Source organism: Eucalyptus grandis, chromosome 8, assembly GCF_016545825.1.
Source record: "Eucalyptus grandis isolate ANBG69807.140 chromosome 8, ASM1654582v1, whole genome shotgun sequence".
In the NCBI taxonomy this organism is placed as follows: Eukaryota; Viridiplantae; Streptophyta; class Magnoliopsida; order Myrtales; family Myrtaceae; genus Eucalyptus; species Eucalyptus grandis.
In genome coordinates, this window is record NC_052619.1 from 23,345,364 (window position 1) to 23,362,728 (window position 17,365).

General features: G+C 39.1%; 3 protein-coding genes across 4 annotated transcripts; 2 read left to right on the forward strand and 1 right to left on the reverse strand.

Annotated features, from left to right (window-relative positions):
* Positions 1-182: 182 nt before the first annotated feature.
* LOC104457229 (NASP-related protein sim3) lies at positions 183-4,643 on the reverse strand. Its single transcript, XM_010072166.3, is given in 7 exon segments — positions 183-715; positions 717-808; positions 908-1,178; positions 1,320-1,410; positions 1,500-1,703; positions 3,101-3,351; positions 4,150-4,643. Coding segments are annotated over 7 exon segments (1,512 nt in total). The 5' UTR covers positions 4,521-4,643; the 3' UTR covers positions 183-483.
* Positions 4,644-10,007: 5,364 nt separating this feature from the next.
* On the forward strand, positions 10,008-10,800 carry LOC104457230. The gene has a single exon (XM_010072167.3). It carries the CDS (start codon positions 10,025-10,027, stop codon positions 10,595-10,597), a length of 573 nt encoding a protein of 190 aa, XP_010070469.2. The 5' UTR covers positions 10,008-10,024; the 3' UTR covers positions 10,598-10,800.
* Positions 10,801-13,303: 2,503 nt separating this feature from the next.
* Positions 13,304-16,424, forward strand: LOC104457231 (thioredoxin-like protein HCF164, chloroplastic). Of its 2 annotated transcripts, XR_727476.3 has the most exons (5): positions 13,305-13,691; positions 14,085-14,306; positions 14,656-14,759; positions 14,981-15,324; positions 16,120-16,424. XR_727476.3 is itself a non-coding variant. In XM_010072168.3 (4 exons), the coding sequence occupies exons 1-4, from the start codon at positions 13,512-13,514 to the stop codon at positions 15,261-15,263; spliced, it is 789 nt and encodes a 262-aa protein (XP_010070470.1). In that variant the 5' UTR covers positions 13,304-13,511; the 3' UTR covers positions 15,264-15,670. The 2 variants fall into 2 exon arrangements, 1 of the variants encoding a protein (XP_010070470.1); XM_010072168.3 differs by lacking the exon at positions 16,120-16,424 and having other exon boundaries at positions 13,304-13,691; positions 14,981-15,670.
* The last annotated feature ends 941 nt before the right edge of the window (positions 16,425-17,365 follow it).

Here is a 17,365-nt window from a genome sequence, read left to right on the forward strand (position 1 = left end):
CTGAGTAAAGCAAAAAGGAGAAACCCATCTGGCAGGACACTAGGCTTCATGCTTTCACTAAACAATAATCAATACCAACCACACCCTCCCTCCTGACCCAGCACGCACAGGCCACTACCGTTAAACAACCAAACAACTGAAATAGACATGAACAAACTCGAAATATACCAGAGGAAATTAAATGCCACTCAAATACCTTCCAGGGGTGTTATCTGATCATGAAGTTGGAAAACTGATTTCATGGGACAATTGCCTTACCGCATGAATTTCCTTCGAAATATCCAAATGACTCCAATATGTGAGTTGTAAAAAAACAAGGATCCTAACAACAGACAGAACCTAGATGCAGTCAATTAAGTATGAAGTACAGTAGTTAACCAAGGTTCACAATTTATAATAAGCATCCCGTAATAGAACCTCCAGATATATGCTAGGCTATGCAGGGTTGAGCATGGACTATGTCACATTGGGAATCAAACAACTTCAGGAATCATTACTATCTCGTTTCTCCTCGGACGAATCAACTGCAGGTTTCTTTGTTGGGCCAGACTGTGCTGTCATTGACACTCGCTTGACACCTCTTCCAACCACACCAAGATGAGTGACTCCAGCAGCACCGTTCGTGTGAGCAGTGGATGCTGTCGGGGAGTCAAAATCCCCATTGCTGTTGACTGTTCCTATACGAGAAGAGCTCATAGCAGCTGAGGACGCCTCTCTTCTCAATCTCCTTCGCCTTGGCAGATGCCATTCCAAGAATTTCAGTGAGAATTGACATCGGATTTGCAGCGAGCTGTTGCAGATCTTCCAACTGCAAGTCAAGAAGCATACTTTACACCACAATACAGGAAAAAAGAATTTAATATATGAAATTCCTAAAATAAATAAATAAATAAATAAATAAGCTTGCCTTCTTTTCCAGCTCACTTGAGAGGCCATTTAATGTTTTAATCTCAGCTTCCTTATCAGCTGAAGCCTTATCTGAAGGTGAATCACTGGATGATGGGTTGACATCTCCATCTGATGAAGCAACAGCTGATACTGCTGATTCAGAAGAAACCTTCACTTCATCCATAAGACGACGAACCCGCGATTTGCAGATAGATATTGCCTTCTGGCAGTACGGAATGGCTTCACCCGTCTTAGAGCCAATCTCCAAACACAAGCATATCCGAAAGTTTCTAACATCATAAGGTTAAGAAATTGCCGATAAAGGCTCAATCGTTAACAGCTGACATTCTGAATTCAGAAATAACTGACAAAAAAGTAGAAACATTATGAAAAAACTTCCATGCTTAGCACAATAATCTAAAGTAGGATACAGTTCTGCTATCTGTCGACTATCTGGTTCAACCAGTTTCTCCAACATGGACAGAGCTTTTTGATAGTCACTGAGAGAAGTTTCAATGTCCTCTGCATGGTAGCCAGAAGCGATGACGATAGTCAATCACCTTGTTTATATTAATAGCAAATTACACAACCAAAAATAAAACATGACCCACCTCTTTCCAATGCAACTTCTGCCAGAGCTGACAATATGTCCACCTTCTCAACTGTTTCAACAGAATGTTTTTCAAGGATTGCCCTTGCAATATCCAGCATCTTCCATGCCAAGTCCAGATCAGACTCATCTTCATCTGCTTCAGCCAGATCCTCAGCATCAGAATCCTCATCATCATCTTCTTCTTGGTCCTTCCCTCCAGAACCTATTATATGGGCAACATGAATGGTGGGCCTTAACCATATCTGGAAATCAGTAGGAATAGAAAGAAATGCTTCTCATTCTGTCTTATCATCCTAAGGAAAAGCACAACCGATAAATGTTACAGTGTCCCACTACACCTCCTTCATATATCCTGTTCAGCCAGCACAACTTCCATCAAATTACTCATCTGAACAGTATGAGATAAAAGCCCAAATGACACCTACTGATTTTCAGTGATGACTGCCTCTCTACTGTTGAGTGCGTGCAGAAAATAACCAATATCACGCACTCTGAAGAAAAGGAAGTGCAGTCTCCCTATTTATTCGGCAAAATAAGGATCGTGCCTAACTTCAGAGGACAAGGTCAAGAACAGATCTAGCAGATAAGACATGCTTCAAAGTATTTATTGAGGAATACACCACCAGCATGGCTGGCATAAAGATATTATGAATCGATTACAAGGCTAACACTGAATCACCAGCCAATCATATCGCTCACCCGACACACATTCAACCAGCTTTTAAGTTTCAAAAATCTCCCTTCTTATTGGCTGCTTTCTCCAGGTGTCGTCACGCGATATGATCAACGCAAAGAAAAATTTTCAAAATTTTCTTAATAAATGCAAAGTACTGGCAAGGCAGGCCTGAAAAACAATTCATATCATTTGCCTCCTGTATTCCAGGAGGAAAGTTAGAACACAATCATCTTTTTCAAGATTTTTTTCCTACTAGGCCAATGATAGCGCCAGAGTCCTTATCTAACAAATAACTTTCCAAACATCATAAACTGCCTAAAGATGTCTTGGTTGAAAAATATACCGGTTCATCCTTTAAGAAGATAAACCACAAATATCAGATGCTTTTCATGATAGTTATGCTCCTAGCAGAGGATAAAATTTATCACACTACGAGTGCAAGGACTCCAGTAGGCACCCATCATGAGTACCGAGTATTGGAATAATGGTTAACAATACACTGAGCATGATCTAGCTTGCACTCAGGGCCATGTTGTAAGTTTTAAAGGAAGATCTGCAAAGCTGCAACACTCAGGTTTTCCACTTGACCTTTTCTGACAAAGTAACCATAAAACCCTGCATTCACTTGCTTGAACCACAGATATTTTCCTATGGGAAGCTCTAAACATTAATTAGGCATGTAACCCAACAAGCAAGATATTTCCAATGATCCATCATTGATTAGCACAAAAAACAAGGTATCATAATCCAATAGTACTATTATTCCTGATGAACATCCAACTGCCTGAGAGAGCTACTGATTTTTCATTCATAGATGCTGCTGAAGAGACGTGATGCTTTGTGAAACTACCCTAGTCTAAAGATTCCTTAGGTAAATGATGCTTGGAAAATGATAATTCATGAGCAAGACACATGGCACGTACCATCATCTGTTGCTCCATCCTGATGATGTGAACTTCCATCCTGATCAATATTACTAGAAACAGAAGCTACAGAAGATTCACCACGTAAGTTACTTCTTTCTCCATCTTTACCAGATATTTGACTTTGGGCGTCCTTTTTGGGCACAGCACCCAATGGATCGGCCTCCTCTTGAGCCTTATATAGAAGCGCACATCCATACTTGTAGTATGAACTGACGCACTCCAGGGCGAGTTCTCCATGATGCGCCACCCTAATTTTTTTCATAAAAAGTTGATGACAGAGTATTCACATGAAGGGCAGAAAACAAAAAGATGAAGCAATGAATCAACAAGCTACAGGCCCCCAAAACTGAAGATATAGTCAATCCTCGATGCCAAAAGAGATACACATTGACAGGTATACAATCATCGTGATCAGAGTGACCCATACTCACAAGTTTTAAATAGATCGAACGCTACACAAGTCACCAAAGGCAGTTACTTGTGCTACACATTACAATTAGGTCTCCCATTCTTTTGTCCCGAGTCCATATAATCAAGGCAGAAGTCAAACACTATACACCGCACCTTCACATAGCAGAGAGAAATTCTAAAAGTAGCTACCATTCTAGATAGGGCCCAAAGGTCCGCATCCATAATCATCCATAATTCACGAGACAATACAAGCCGATGCGCAAATCCAAAGACGGGGCGAACGGTGCATACAAACCAAATCTTCACCGAACTACTTCTACGACTAGACGATAAAGGGCATGCCCAAATTCAGTTCCTGAACATCTACATAAACGTAAAGAGTAACAGAAAAGGAAATAAAAACCACACAAAAGAAAAGCCTTTCGGCCTGGGTTTCAGAACAGAACAGCAGCTCTAGCTAACGAGAACATACATCAATACTCGCCAAATCGCCTACAAAGCAGCAGTGCTCGACCAGCATTACGGAGCGAAGTGAATCGAAACACAGAAAACCCAAATGACAGAACACGAGCAGCTACCAAGCAAAAAAGCCACGAAAAATGCGCCAAAAAAATGGAGAAAAAAAAAAAGCGAACCTGATCTCTAGGGCACGGCTGAAGCACTCGGTGGCCTCGACGTAGTTGCCATCCTTGAGAGCTCGGGACCCGCCCTCCATCAGCTCGTCCGCGAACCCTAGCGACCTGTCTCCCCCTCCCCCTTCTCCTCCCCCGCCGCCGTCGCCGTCGCCGCCGCAGCCGCCGCCGCCGCCGTCGCCGTCGGAGGTGAGGACGGAGCTGCTCTCGGGCTTGTTGTAGCTGCTGTTGCTGTTGCAAGCGGAGTCCGCCGTGCCGCCGCCGCCGAGGAGGGGGTTGTTGGACCCCTCGACGGTGGCCTCGTCGGAGGCCTGGTGGGAGGAGGGCGGCGGGAGGGTCTCCGATTTGCTGGAGGCCGCTCCTTCTTCGACCATTGCTGACGCTTCTCTCTCTCTCTCTCTTGATTTTGGTGAGGAAGAGATGAAAGAGAAAGGGGGTTCCCAAATTTCTATGGATTTTTTGGGGGTTTCGGTTCTCAACTTATGAGCGCCCCCTGCCCCCTCCCCCTCTTCTAAAACCCCTTTCCGGCGCAAATTCGTTGAAATGTTGGGGCATCACGATGATTCCGTTTTCCCGAAAATAAATGTAATTACACAAATGTCCCTACACTTCGGCACCACGTGCCACGTCGTCCTTAAATTTTCAATTTACTCGATATGATATATGAACTTTAGTCCAATATATAATGTTATTCTTAAACTTCTTAATTTGTGTAATGTGATTTATGGACATTTAATAATGTTCATTTTGGTTCCTAGACTATAGAAAAAAATGTTCAATATTTTACTTCCTTATTTCATGTTTAGAGACAATGATGAACATTTTCATATGAATACATTAAATATGTATGAAAGGTCTAGGGATCATATTAATTAATTAAAAATGCAGAGATCATATTGTACGTTGATTTATAAAGTTACAAAAAAATTATCTAAAAGATCCTAAACGTATTATATTGATAAGTCTTAAACCTTTTAATTTGAATAATTTAGTCCTAATTATATTTGTATTGTTACAAATTAAGTCCATCAAGCTAATTTAACTCATAAATTACTTATGTAGATGTTAATTATCCTCCATAACATAATTGATGCTGGGATTAGCATTTTTTATTTTATATTTTTTTTACTCTTTTTTTCTATTTTGTGTGTTTGGCTTCCATGAGGTCGGGCACCAACAAGACTAATCATTGCCTAAGTCACGAGAGTCAAGCCCTATTCATATCCAGCGAGGCGGCCCTTTGCTAGAGGCTGCCAGGTCGAACTAAGGAATGATAACGTGGAAGACGACGAAAGCTACCGGGGGGGAGGTGGGATTGTGTTCCAAGGAAGGGGGCTGTACCGCTTTGTAACTTGTAAGTTAGGGTTTCCAGGGATCGGGAAGAGGAGCTGGTCAGTAGGGAATGGTACGGACTTGGTGAATCGAGGAACCAAGTTAGGAAACAAAGATACCTAGTACCCGAGTGATGGCCTAGGAGGCCTCACCCTTGTCGGCCATAATGAAAGGAAAATTGTAAATTGTAAATTTTATTCACATCAACCACGTAGAATGATTAATGTCCATGCCAGTTATTTCTGACTTAAATAGGTTGGATGGATTTAATTGATACTAATGTTATGAATAATGAGTTGATTGAAATGTTTATAATTGAATTAGCATAAATACTAACTTTTTTTATACTTTCCTAGCTAAAGTTCATTAATTACATTGAATAAATTAATAGGTTGTAGACTATATTACATATTGAGTCAAAGTTGAGAGATCATTCGTATTATCCCTAAAACAAAAAGAAAAAAAAACTCACACTTTGTGTTTGGCCCCAATTTTTTTTTCATTTCAATCCTCGTGCTTTTACAACTTGCATTAATTTGTCCTGATCCTCTACAATCTAATTCCTTTTCCTCAAAATTCAACCCGTTGAAGCATAGGATTAATGCTTTCTTTATTTCACAGAAAATAAATAATTTTAAAAATGTTTTTTCTAAAAATAATTGCTCACAAAAATGAATAAATGAATAATAATTTTATTGTCAACAAAAAGATTCAAATATTAATTATTGTCAATAATGAAAATATTTTTTGTCGACTAGTTGTTTCAAGTAATGTGTACGATTTTTTTTAAGAAAATATTTTTTAAATCATATATTTTTCGCTAATAGGACTTAAAGATAATATTACAATTTGGCACAAAAGCACCACTTTTTTAATAGCTATCTCTCATTTAACATAAGATTGAGTCGTGAATAAGAAACGAAAACATATGATCAAGTCGTATTGTGCATATTTATGTTAAAGCTACTGATTTCGACAGACAAATAAGATGAAAGATTTTCCATACTACACTAGAATGTAAAATAGAAGTGATAAGGACTTGCCCTTCGGGCCCAAACTATGACAAAATTTCAAGTTCTCTAGCGGGCTAATAATCATAACAATTGAATCTAATATGAAGGAGAAATAAAAAGGTCAAGTTGGGTCAAATTTCCTATTAATTAATAATTATATATTTCTCAAAAGGATAATAGATATCGGGCAAATTTCGGAAATAAATAAGAATTTGAAGAGTGTGAATGACAAAACTTCTTCTCTTATTCGAAACCATTGGTCAACATCAAAAGCACTTGTGCTGCCGGTGACAAATTTTACGTGGTCTGCAATTTTAGGATGCGTGGATGATTTACAATCATCCATTGCACAACTTGGATGTCTACAATCGGTAATTTCACAAAATAGACCATCTCAAAATTGATATAGGCAATACAAACATAATTGTTAAATATGGAATATTTTTCCATTCGAAATCTTATCTAAAAAATCGACAAAAATAATTAAATAAATAAAATGAATAGGAACACTTTTTTTTTCCATATAATTACGACCTCACGGCTTCTAAAGGTGGCGTTGGCGCATTTGGGGCGTCTAATCTCGTCGTCAGCCACACTTTTAAATGTCAACATGGTTGGAGGTGAATATTGTCGAAACCCATTAGAAGTCCATTTCTAGTTAAATTTTGCAGCTCTAAACCCTATAACATTTCATTCTTCAAATTTTAGCTAACCCTTCTACAACCCGACCTGCTAATTGTGAGTTAAATAGTGGTCTTCAACCCGTTTTAAATTGTTATAGGCCAATCAAAATTTGGAAATGATTCCGAAATAATTTGCCAAATAGAATGAAATACACATCACGCAACTCTTTTGATCAGCCACTATCTTTGCCTATCTCGTCCTCACCACCATCGCCGCCACCGTCTCCTCCACAGCTCATCACCGTCCTCTCCTTGTCTCGTCACTATCTCCATTGCCCTCATCCACGACTAGATTTGCTTTCACCATTTGCAACTTCACCCAAACCCTACATCACTCCCTTTCTCTTTGTCGGCCGTTGGATCTTAACGTCATCTCGACGACCTCACCGAGATTTATCCATCGCTGTCCATATGGTACAATGTGGGTCCAGTGCACAATAAGAGGGTTATGTATTATGATCTAGCTTGAGAGATAACGGATGAATAAACTAACGATACAACCGATTTGCATCTCGATATGAGTGCCTTCATATTGGTTTTTATTTTTTATTCTCTAATTATATTCATTTGTTCCACAAAGAGAGAGAGAGAGAGAGAGTTGAAGACACACACACACACATATATATATATATGACAGCGTGAAAAAGTTTCAAATAAAGATTTAAAGTATCATCATTTTTTTAAATAATAAAAGTGACAATGTCGATTTCAAATAAAGATTTAAGGTTGCCATAATAATTTCCAATAAAAGTTTGATCTCATCCAATGATATGTTTGTCAAAAGATAGTCTTCATTTTCATATTTTTTTTTTCTTTTCAACGAGAGCCTGGCAACCCTCCTCGGCCATGGGTGAGGCCATCCCTCGACAGTTGTTGGCGAGATGGCCCTCACCCAAATTTGGCAAGGTCGTCCCTTGCTTGTAGCCGACAAGGGCAGCCCTTGCTTAGTCCTCTTCGAGTATTGTCAATGGTTGGCCATCGCTTGAGACTAACCACCAATGAAGAAGAAAGAGAAAACCAAAAAAGGAAAAAAAGAAAGAAAAATTCAACTAAGGTAAATGATGAAAATGCCCTTAACTAATAAGAAAGTCATTGACATAACTATTTCAGAATTTTATTTGAAACAAAATCACTTTAGGCCCCTATTTGAAATAATATCCGTTTCAGATTCTTATTTAAAAAAATGATGATACTTTAGGTTTTTATTTAGAATTTTCCATTAAAGCTTTGATAAAATGATAAAAAAAAGTTATACTCGAATTTCAATAGTATTAATAATATATTTGGAAAGGCTTCCTATGACTATGCTAAATGAAAGTTAAATACAAAAAATAGAAATGAAAGTTTTAAGTGAATTCTCCTATAAACATTAATCTATTTCATATTAGGGTTAATATCATAAAAATCCCGTAACTAATACGTTTATGACAAATTTATCCAAACTATTTTTTTTTTTATCATAAAAAACTCCGAATCGGTACACGTGTGAATCATTTATCTGAAAATTAATTTTTTGACCACTAAAAATCTATAATCGGTACAACAAATTTACCCTTTGTTAAATTAAGTCATGACCACAAAAAATTACTTATAACAAATGGAGGGTAAAATTTTAAATCAATACATTTGTCCGTTGTCATGTGTTATTCAACTCAGTAATTTGATAGTAAAATTTAACAGAGACTAACATATGATATATTTATTATAAGTATACTAGTTTGGAGTTCTTGATAGTAAAAAAAAATTAATTTTGGGGGTAAATTTATCACATGAATAGTAGTTTGGGGTTTTCCTCCTAAAATATAGAGTAAGTGTTTAGAAAATCTTAAAACTTACTAGGAAAGTATAAATAAGTTTTAAAATTTCAAATAAGGACCTAAAGTTGACTAAATTTTCAAATAAAGAAAATGAACTTTGTGTTGGATAAAGACCTAAGTTGAACCCATTATCTCAAATAAGGACCCAAAGTGGTTGAATAAATTCTAAATAAGAACCTAAGCTTGTTGGTCACCAAATATTTAAGCATGTGACATTTCCGAACCGGAGTTTGGGCAATTTTGTTAAAAAAAATAGAGAAAATTGACAAATCCTAAAACAGAAAAAAAAAAAAAATCCTAGGTTTTCTACGGTCTCCCATTCCTTGTACCCATCCTCCATAAAGCCTGAAAACCCAAATTCTTCGCTAGTTGGGGCACGAATTCAAAAACAAGAAGAAAACCAGATGCTTATTTTTTTGTTTGTGAAGACCCAAATTCTCCACCGGTCGAGCAAGGCGAGGAGCGACGAGAATCGAGCCGCAAAGATGACTGGGCAGCGATTTGGTTAAAGAGCAAAGCAAGGGAGAAGAAAAGAAAACGTAAACATCTAAATGAATAACTTAAACTTAATTAATTTAGAATTTTCCATTTTTTTCCAATCATAAATTTATGACAAAATTGCCTCGATTTTAATCGCCGAAAAATTTTTGGACTTGAGATTAATTTGATCATTTTGCATCCTTATTCACAAAATTCACCTTCTTATTCTTTTCAATTTCAGTTTTATAGACACAAAGTTTCACTTTTTATAATGCATTTGCCCTTATTTAATTTTCCCAATAAGTTTTAAAACTTTCAAAATGTTAATTCTTAAAACTTATCATAAAATGCAATTGAATTTTAAAATTTTCAAAAATGTAAATAAATCCTAAAATTTGTCAAATTGATTTAATTAAGTTATTTCATTACCTTTGGCATTTTGTTGTCAAAAATAAAAGAAAGAAAGAAAGAAAGAAAAATCCCTGGCCATCACCATTTTGTGGACGTGCGATCAACGTGTGTTGGTAATAGTATGGAAGCACTTGGGGAAATAATGAACCTCCACCACACGTTCTTGTCTCCCTCTCCTAATCTCAAGCCGTCGCCAGTTCTTCCCCACACCATACGCCAGTTAAGCTCTCAAGCGGCCCTCCAATGGCTTCCGCAGCGTCAGCTCGTCCAGGCTCTCTCAGTCCACCAGGTCCGCAGCGGACAACGCTCCCCCCACGCCAAATCCCGCCCTCTCCCCGCCCCCCTCCAGGCCAGCCGGCGGCAGATGGCGTTCCTCCTGACGGCGTCGACGGCGCTGACCGTCGCGCCGCGACCCTCGGCTGCAGTGGACATCCCGCTCTTCGGGCTGCGGAAGAAGCTCAGGAAGGCGGAGGAGGAGGCGGAGGAGATCGTGAAAGAGGGCTTCGAGGCGGCGGAGAAGGGGATCAAGACGGCCGAGAAGGGGGTCGTGGCGGTGGAGAAGGGGATCGAGACGGCCGAGAGGGAGATAGAGGAGGAGGTGAGCTTCGGAGGGTTGGCGCAGGCGGGGGCAGTGGCCGTGGCGGAGGCGGTCGGGGTGCTGGTGGCGACGTCGGTGGTGAACGGGATCTTGGGGCCGGAGGGTCAGAGGTCGTAGAGAATTCGAGTGTCATTATCGGCTTCTAAATTTCAGTCTGTTGCGTTGGATATGATTGATTTTAGCTTCATTAGTGTATAATAATAGCGATGATAATGGCTTTGATTTTTGGTTATGATACAATGTTTATGTTAGTAGCTTGTTTCCTAAAGTAATGTACATGTGGTGTTGGTAGTGACAAAAATGGAACATTTGGCAAGTCATTGTTCATAGTCCCCTCACGGGTCTAAGCAATTGATGAAGATTCAACAAAATAAAAAATAAAGCTGCATTTGTTTTGAGAAAAATAAATAACTTAGAAAATATTTTTAAAAATAATTATATATATTTCTAACAAATAATTAGATGGAATATTTTATGAGGGCACATAAATATTTAGACATAAATATTTTTATTAATTAATTATTTCAAAGGATAAAAATATTTATTTTTGAGAAAGCGAAGGGAACCGCAAATTTAGGGAAGTATTGCTTTTGTCTGGTTGGAAAAAAGGAGGATGGAACTGGAAGGAAATGGATCTCAACGAGCTCGTGTGACCCACACTTTTATTTCCCTCAAATTGAAAAGAACTAATAAAGGGAAGTGGACCTGTGGCTTCTTTTTCCACTATGGCCCTTATGTTTTCCTAAAATCTAGACAAAACAAGTAGAATCTAAGTAAACTTTACTCGCATTATCTCCCTCCATATCATTCTTCTTCAATGCACGTCCGAACAACACGAGTTAATTAAAAGATTTAGTCCATTTTTTCCCCTTCCTTCGCTTTCTTCACCCTTCTTTTTCCTACAACCTGCAAAACCAAACATAGGGTTCATGATCTATTTCTTCGAGTCTCTCTCTACGTGCCCTCCACTTGAACAACTATATAGTAAGTGTCCCATGGATGATAAAATGTGGAGAAAATATTAGGTACAAGATGTGCTAACTCAATAAATTGGAAGCCCATTCATTGAGTGACACGCGTCTCTCCGACGGGCTCACTTGTCGGATTTTTCTCTCTTTTGTCTCTCTCCTCCCACAAACTCACACTTTTTTTTTCCTTTTGACTTGCGGTGGTACTTGGCCATGGCTAGTGACCGACTATAAGCCAGGGTTGACCTCACTGAATCTAATGAGGGAATTTGGCAAGAGTCGACTCTCATTGCTAGGGTAAGGGTTGCCAGCATTAGATCAAGTGAGGGCTTTAGAGTCGGAAGCTATTGAGGGAGGCAATGACTCGAAGCACAGAGGATCTTGAGGATGCAAGGGCTCGGGGTTGTGAGTGCACTGGGGACTTGGGCTTGTATTACGGCGGCGACAAACAATTTCAATGGTGGTGCCATTGCCAGTGGGGGAGATGTAGAGGTCGGGCTAAGGTGAACGAAAGGGCAAGTGAATAACGCTATCATGCCTTGTGTGAGGGAGAGGGCCGGAGGGAAGAGATGGTGGGGTTAAGGAGGAGAGGGTCGTCCGTGGCCTGCAAAAAGAACAGAGAAAGCTGTGGGAGAAAGAGAGAAAGGGTAAAGAGGTGGAAAAATTTGACAAGTGAGCCTTTTATGGACACCTGTCACTCAATGGATAAGTTTTCAATTTGTTGCGTTGGCACAATTTGTATAGCCAATATTTTCTCTAAAACGTGGGCTATTAGGCTAACTTTTAAATAAAATCATGCATAGTTGTGGCGTGAGATATCTCGAGATCAAGATGCCAATAGTCCTTGTAATTAGAGCTCAATGATGAGATCAATACAGTTAATGACAATGATAGAACTCATCGATGAATGCAAACAATCAGCCATCAATGCACGATGATGATGGTCAACAAACATATTGATGTGATGATAAAACCAGTATTTGGCCAGTGTTATAGGAGATTTGGCTCAAGTGTTGGATGCAGAGAAATGAAGAAAGGAGATAAAGTAAAGCTGCTGATTGAAGACAAGATGTTAATTAACAATTGAGCTTAGTGGCACTTAAAGATTTGTAACTACTTACAAATGAGGTATCATGGAGCCTAAAATTGTGGAACTACAATGGTAACTGCATTTTGAGTGTTAATTGCTTATGAGCAATCATGTTTAGTAGATTATAAAATGCATTGTGTAGTTGTAAAAGAATTGACACTCATCAAGAACAAATTCTCCATGTATTTTAAATTTATCAATATATATTCAATGTCCACTACTTGTAGTTCTTTTCCTTTGAATTTATCATTCTTCATCCTCGTTACAAATTTCAATTCTCAGTCGAATTGTCACTGAACCCCATGACAAAAAACCAAAAATTTAAACTTTTAGGAAAGGCTTTTCAATATTTGGCTCGGTTAACCTAACCAAATTAAAAACGAAATAACATAAACTGGGAAAAGAATGGTTATTTTTCTATCATCCGAACTGAAAATTGAATCAAACCAAATAAAAAATGCACGAAATTTCGATTGAGTTGGGTTCGGTTCTAACACTCCCATTGGCCAACCATGTGACAAAACTATGCTTTCGTTTTTCTTTTAGCAATCCAAACAAACATTCCCCATCAAGAGTAACTTTGCCTGAACCACTCCCCACCCACAGCAGCTCATCACCTTCACCAGGCTTTATAACTGGCCTTATACAAAACGTTTTCCTCCAATCACGAATGAAATTACAAAGGAACGGTCAACGACATCGCTCTCTCTCTCTCTCTCCACTCGTCTCAATGCTTCGGACAAAGGTTAAGCTGTGGCGTCAAGATAATCACTTGTTTTTCTGGCGGCACTCAATTTATCTTTCCCCGTACTTCTCTCCCTCTGCCCCGTGGCTTTGTCGCCTTCTCCAAAGCTCTGCTTCATCACCCTTCTCTGAAAAATCCCACTTCCCGAGTCCGGCAAGCTAGCCATTATCGCCATCAAGATCGAGTTTTGGACGCAAGGAGGACGACCCAGTTGCGGCAAAAGCTTCCATGTCGCGGGTAGCTTCCAACCCGCTCGCGCTCCACCGGTTCAGGCCCTACTTCGAAGCAGCCCCTCGATCCTCGTCGCTCGTCGCGACCCCATCCGCCGTCCGATTTCGCGCCAGGAGTCCCCGGCTTCGGATCGTCGCGTGTGAGGCGAATCCGAATCCTACCGAGAGTTCCACGTCGGTACGCTTTTCCGCGCACTTATATTGGTTCTTGCTGCTCATGGAGTCGGTCGAATTATCCTGTGCCCTGTGCGTTCTAGATTGTCGGGGATCGTGTTGCAATTTGACGGGAGAATTGTTTGACGGTTCTAATTTCTGCTCGATTTGTCTGATTCGAGCTTCGAGTTTCCCGACAACGAACTTAGTTGGATACAGTTTCAGGGACAATTTGCATATGTTCGTGCTCTGTGTGAGCGTGTTTGTGTGTGTTTCGGTTCTTTGCACTGCCATTGATAGAGATTTGAGCTTGCATTTTCATATCCATGTGGGATATCTATTCTGATCCTCGTGTTGGCATTTTGAGCTGTTCTGTTCAGCTAAAATTCTACTTCTCTCGTTTGTATGCGCTGTGCAGGAAAAGTTGGTTCTTGAGCCTTCTTCAGAGAATGACAGTGCTGCTGACCAATCCACAAGTCCCTCCCCAAACGTTGGGCTTCCAGATGTACCCAACAAGTCTTTTAATAAGCAAATAGCTGTAGTTTCTGCTCTAGCCGCAGTTGGACTTTTCTTATCTGCGCGGTTGGATTTTGGTGTTTCTTTGAAAGACCTCACCGTAGCTGCATTGCCTTATGAAGAGGTATGCATACTAATGCTTTTCTCTGAAAAAAGAACGAAGAAGGGGAAGCTTAAATCATCATATAGATGTTTCTGTATGCACGCAGAGGCCTTGCAATGAATCTAATTTGTTAACAACTTCAGTACTAAATACTGGTTGCAGTATTTTGCAAGTGCCAATTTGTATGTGTTTTGTATTCTATAAGAGAACCCAATATAGTCATAATTTACTAGTCTGTCAGTTTAAATAGCTTGCCTGCCTTTTCTATGGTAAATGATGAAGTTAACTTACTGATTTAGTTTCTATTATAATGTTCATTCTGCTTCTCTATCATGTTAATAGACGTATTTCTTTGATGTTTGATTTCTAGGCTCTCGCCAATGGGAAGCCCACTGTGGTGGAGTTCTATGCTGACTGGTGCGAAGTTTGTCGAGAATTAGCTCCTGATATCTACAAAGTTGAGCAGCAGTACAAGTAATCGTCTTTACTTTTTTATTTGTAGACTTTACTTTATTTGTCAACTTATAAGGTCATTATTTGAGCCAGATCTTTCTCAGTAGAAAGTGAGAAGGGGAATATCCTGTAAAGATTGCAAAGACTCAGCTTTAGTCGAAGATTGAGCTTTCGATTTTCAATAAATCGAACTTGTATTTGTGAAGTTTCTGGCAACTCACATGACAATTGTCTTCGTTCAGGGACAAGGTTAATTTTGTTATGCTAAACGTTGACAACACTAAGTGGGAACAAGAGCTCAATGAGTTTGGAGTTGAGGGTATCCCGCACTTTGCATTCCTTGACAGAAAGGGGAATGAAGAGGGCAATGTGGTGGGCAGGCTTCCTAGGCAATACCTGCTTGAGAATGTGGATGCCCTGGCCCGTGGTGAAGCATCCATACCTCATGCTCGTGTTGTCGGACAATATTCCAGTGCTGAAGCAAGAAAGGTACATCAGGTTGTTGATCCGAGGAGTCATGGATAGGATGAGTATTCATTTGGTCGAGAATCAATGAATCAAGTTGTTGGTATCGTGTCTCTAGAAGGTACTGTTTCTACCTCATTGGTAGTATCCGATTCATTTTCATTGCATGATTATGTAATCCAGTAGCACACTCTTTCTGGGCATGATTTTGCTGTTTGATTACTGATGTATAGAGATGAATCTCCTGGTGCTAGTCTTCAAGAGCTGTGATGCAGCTTAGGGTGTGTTTGGGAACCGGCTAATTCTTGGCTATTTTTGTTTTTTTGTTCCCCAAAACTAAAAAAAAACAAAAATCTATTTGATAATGTCAGTTAATTTTTCTATTCCGGGAACACATTCCTGGGAACAGATTTGTTCCCAGAATTAGATTTGAAATAGAATCAAGAAATAGAAAAAAGTTACTTCTTTGTTCCCACGAACAAGTCTAGAATCAAGCCGTGTTCTTCTTTTCCTTCTCTTCTTCTTCCTCCTCTAGCTGATCGCCGGCAATCGCCAAGGACCGGCGACTGGGTAGAGGAGAATTGTTCCTGGGAACAGAATGGTTATCAAACATGCCCTTATCTTTCTATCTCTTGATAGGAATGCATCTCCTCTATAAAACGGCTGAAAGAGTGATCAATCTTTTTAAGTAGCAATCGGGTTCTATTTAGCAAGTAGATATTGGATAGGCGTTATGCGCAACTTGCAGGTGCAAATCTGTCTAGAAATTCATCATTTGACTGTGCAGATTCAAGGATGAATAGTTTTATCGAGCTTTAGATATAATTCCTGTTATTTAGAAGTGCTCAGCGAAATGCTCACAAAGGCGAATGAATCTCTTCAAGGGTATCATGAAAAAGCTTTTGCGTTAATGCAGGGAGATTCTGCAAAAGTTCTACAAAGGTGAGTTTGAGCGGGAAGATGAAGCCAGGGGTGGCCGTTGGGACTATTTCTTTGCTACGACATTACTTGAACTGGAATCCGTCGTCATCTAACCTCTTAAGATTTTAAGATGTGTATTTGTCGAGAAAAATAGATGAATAACTAGATTTATTGGTACAGGATCTTTCCAGCTTTCTGTATACGTTTGCAATGAAAACAGCGAACTGATTACAGGTAATTTGTACGATATCTTAAGGATCTTCTAATTTACCGAAGACAAACAAGAGCTTTCGTTTGAAACTCGGAGAAAATAAGAAGCCTCATGTTCTGTAACTTAAATTTCTTGGAAGAGGACTTCCGGTAGGATGTCGAAGTTGGCGAGCGAACCGAGGCGGTCGGGTGGAGGCAAGAGTTCTCCATCGGCCTGTGCATTTGATGCCATCTTCTCATCCGTTACGTGTGAGTATCGAGTATTGGAATGCTTCGTAGGGTGTTGATGCGGCGAGTATTTGACGTTTGTATCCACAACCAAATATACAGAGAGTTTTCGATTTCTTTCACTTGAACTGGAAACTTGGAGAGGGAAAGAACATTTTAGGTGGGTGTGGAAAATTAGTAAAATATGAAATGTTTTCAGAATAATTTTCAATTCCTTATATATGTTCTAATTTTTCCTCCCTCATTTTTTTAATACAAAAAATGGATATAGAGAGAGTAAATATCTTCCAATCATGGAATGATTGTTGACCAAAGAAAGAGTTAAGCATAATGAAGCGGAATAGAGATCGTGAAATTTTCTATTTTCTGTATATTTGGTTGTGTTGAAGATGAATAGATGAACTTATGTATAAGTTCCATTGGATAGACTATCTAAGTTAACATATCAATTAAGATTTACATAATTAAAGGGAGATACGCATGCAAAATTACAAGAGAAATTAGTAAAATATCTCTTAATATAGGAAATTATCATCAATAAAAAAAAATCAAGGGAAACTTTCTTATGTTAGTCATTGCTTCCCATTTAGGCCATTTGACATTTGTAGATCCTTTATTGGTTAAATAAAAACGGTAACCTTGCCTGATTACGGTAAGCAGAAGAGTCAAAATTACATCTAAATTGCATACATGAATATAAGGAAGTGAATCAAATAAACATTATATTTAGATTGCATACATGAATATAGGGAAGGTCATCAAATAAATATCAGAATTATATAAGTGAATATAAGAAACTTTAC